At 39.7% G+C, this 3,154-nt stretch overlaps 1 protein-coding gene across 4 annotated transcripts; it reads right to left on the bottom strand.

The window, feature by feature from the left end:
* Window positions 1–813: 813 nt before the first annotated feature.
* On the bottom strand, window positions 814–2,664 carry LOC147737341 (uncharacterized). Of its 4 annotated transcripts, XM_086925351.1 has the most exons (4): window positions 2,248–2,664; window positions 1,362–2,166; window positions 1,125–1,277; window positions 814–956 (listed from the first exon to the last, which is right to left on the bottom strand). In XM_086925351.1, exons 1-4 carry the CDS (start codon window positions 2,662–2,664, stop codon window positions 814–816), a joined length of 1,518 nt encoding a protein of 505 aa, XP_086781477.1. The 4 variants fall into 4 exon arrangements, with proteins under 4 accessions (XP_086781477.1, XP_086781387.1, XP_086781433.1 ...); XM_086925261.1 differs by having other exon boundaries at window positions 814–1,277; window positions 1,446–1,935; window positions 2,020–2,664; XM_086925307.1 differs by lacking the exon at window positions 1,125–1,277 and having other exon boundaries at window positions 814–1,124; window positions 1,377–2,166.
* Between the last annotated feature and the right edge of the window lie 490 nt (window positions 2,665–3,154).

The following is a 3,154-nucleotide window of genomic DNA, read 5'->3' as shown; positions in this document are numbered from 1 at the left end:
ATTCGGTCGCAATTAATAAATAATTCCAGGCCTGAAATTTCTTTGGAGGGTGCATGCGGGCAGCCTAAGTTATCCTGCAAGAGTTTCTTGATGAATCCTATTGCAACTACAATATGTGCTCTCTCATGTAAAGTCAGGTTGTTAGAAGCTTTTCTGCAACTCAAGATACGCCTTACTTTTCACCTGGTGTGGATGCATTTCTCATGTTTAGTGAGATCTCCCTTCTGAGTAAAACGTTTCTGGCTTTCCCCTCCTGTATAAGGCTTTAGTCCAGTGGGAATTCTCTCTTGTGAAGTGACATTGTATTCGAGACTAAACCTTAACTGACATTCAGAACACACATAAGGCATTTTTCCCCCGTGTGAATTCGCTCATGTCAAGTGAGAAGTAATTTGTAACCAAAACGTTGCTAGAATTTCGAGCACTCATAATGTTTTTCCCCAGAGTGGGATCTCTCATGAAGCATAACTCTGTCTTTCAGATTCAAGCTTTTATGGCATAAGGATTTTCTCCAGTGTGGAGATTCTCATGGTGAGATAGCGTTTTTCTCTGCAGCTTTTCTGGCATTCAGAGCACTCATAAGGTTTTTCATCAGTATGGAGTCGCTTATGGTAAGTGAGGCTGTGCCAATCAATAGGAATTTCTGGCATTCACCGCATTGGTAATGTTTTTCCCCTGTGTGCGTCTGCTCATGTAGAGTGAGATTGCGTTTAAAATTGATTCTTTTCTGGCACTTGGAGCACTGAATTATTTTGATGGTGTGTTTTCTTATGGCGCTTGTAACCATCTCTACCTCTGAATCTTTTCTGACATTTAGAGCACTGATAATTTTTTTTCTCTAGTGTGGATTCTCACATGTTCAGTGAGATGATATTTTTGGCTGAAACATTTTAGGCATTCGGAGCACTGATGAGGCTTTTCTCCAGTGTGGATTCTTATATGGTAAGTGAGACTGCCTTTTTCCCTGAAACATTTCTGGCATTCAGAGCACTGATAAGGTTTTTCCCCAGTATGGATTCTTATATGCTGAATGAGACTGATTTTTTCACTGAAACATTTGTGGCATTCAGAGCACTGATAAGGTTTTTCCCCAGTGTGGGTTCTTATATGCTGAATGAGATTGCTTTTTACACTGAAACATTTGTGGCATTCAGAGCACTGATAAGGTTTTTCCCCAGTATGGATTCTTATATGTTGAGTGAGACTGTTTTTTTCACTGAAACATCTCTGGCATTCAGAGCACTGATAAGGTTTTTCCCCAGTGTGGAATCTCACATGTGCAGTTAGAAGTGATTTAAGTCTGAAATCTTTTGGGCATTCAGAGCACTGATAAGGTTTTTCCCCAGTGTGGGTTCTTATATGCTTCGTGAAACTGAATTTGTTCATGAAACATTTCTGACATTCAGAGCACTGATAAGGTTGTTCTCCTGTGTGGGTTTTTATATGCACTGTGAGAAAGCGTTTTTCACTGAAACATTTCTGGCATTCAGAGCACTGATAACGGTTTTCCCCAGTGTGGATTCTTATGTGCAGTGTGAGACTACTTTTTGTACTGAAACATTTCCGGCATTCAGAGCACTGATAAGGTTTTTCCACAGAGTGGGTAAATGCATGTTTATATAGAGTCGATTTGAAACTAAACCTTTTCTGGCATTCAGAGCACTGATAAGGTTTTTCCCCAGTGTGGATTCTCATATGTGCAGTTAGAGTTGATTTACGGTTGAAATGTTTTGGGCATTCAGAGCACTGATAAGGTTTTTCCCCAGTGTGGAATCTCAAATGTGCAGTTAGAAGTGATTTAAGTTTGAAATGTTTAGGGCATTCAGAGCACTGATAAGGGTTTTCCCCAGTGTGGGTCCTTGTATGTTCAGTGAGTCTGATTTTGTAACTGAAACATTTATGGCATTCAGAGCACTGAAATGGTTTATACCCAGTGTGGGTTCTGATATGCCGAGTGAGACTGCTTTGGTCACTGAAACATTTCTGGCATTCAGAGCACTGAAAAGATTTTTCCCCAATGTGGGTTCTTATATGCCGAGTGAGACTGCTTTGGTCACTGTAACATTTCTGGCATTCAGAGCACTGATAAGGTTTTTCCACAGAGTGGGTTAATGCATGTCGAGAAAGACTTTGTTTGTTACAAAACCTTTCTTGGCATTCAGAGCACTGATAAGGTTTTTCCCCAGTGTGGGTCCTTGTATGTAGAGTGAGTCCTCCTTTGTCACTGAAACATTTCTGGCATTCAGCGCACTGATAAGGTTTTTCACCAGAGTGGGATCTCATATGTTTAGTGAGTTTAGATTTACGGCAGAAACTTTTTTGGCATTCAGCGCACTGGTAAAGTTTTTCCCCAGAGTGGGTTAATGCATGTTCATTTAGAGTCGCTTTGAAACTAAAACTTTTCTGGCATTCAGAGCACTGATAAGGTTTTTCCCCAGTGTGGATTCTCATATGCTCAGTGAGATAAGATTTACGCCTGAAAGTTTTTTGGCATACTTTGCACGGAGAGTGGTTTTCCCCAGTGTGGATTCTCATATGCTCAGTGAGATAAGATTTACGCCTGAAAGTTTTTTGGCATACTTTGCACTGAGAGTGGATTCCCCCAGTATGCATTCTGTCAAATTCTGTGAGATAAGATTTATGGCTGTATCTTTTTTGGCACATGTAACTTTTCCCCCCAAATTAGGTTATTTTGCCTTCATTGAGGTGGTTTTGAACACTGAATTTGGTCTCACAGTCCGTATTTTTATAAGGTGTATATCTAGTGTTAATATCTCTGCGATTAGTTTTCTCTTGCTTATATGCCACGGTAAGAGGGAACCCGATTTTAGAGTCAGGTTTGTTTAGATAATGTTCAGCATTTATCTCTAAAAGAAATTGTGTGTAATCTTCTTAACACTTGAATTGAGCAAACTATGTCTTGAAGCAGCCCTGTAACACCTGTCGAAATGTTTCTAGCAGATAATAGTCTTTAGGTTATAGCCTATCCGGCAGCAACTTATTTTGTGACTGAAGATTTTCTCAAATCTATTTGTATAGGTTCTTAACAATGCAATGATAAGGTGTTAGTCTGGTATTTAATAATTAAACTGATAAGTACCTTTTTGCACTGAAGTAATGGCAGTAACTGAGGGTGTTAGAACATGCACAGTAC

This window comes from Lissotriton vulgaris, chromosome 1_1 (genome assembly GCF_964263255.1).
Source record: "Lissotriton vulgaris chromosome 1_1, aLisVul1.2, whole genome shotgun sequence".
Taxonomy (NCBI): Eukaryota; Metazoa; Chordata; class Amphibia; order Caudata; family Salamandridae; genus Lissotriton; species Lissotriton vulgaris.
This window is presented reverse-complemented; position numbering and strand designations above follow the sequence as displayed.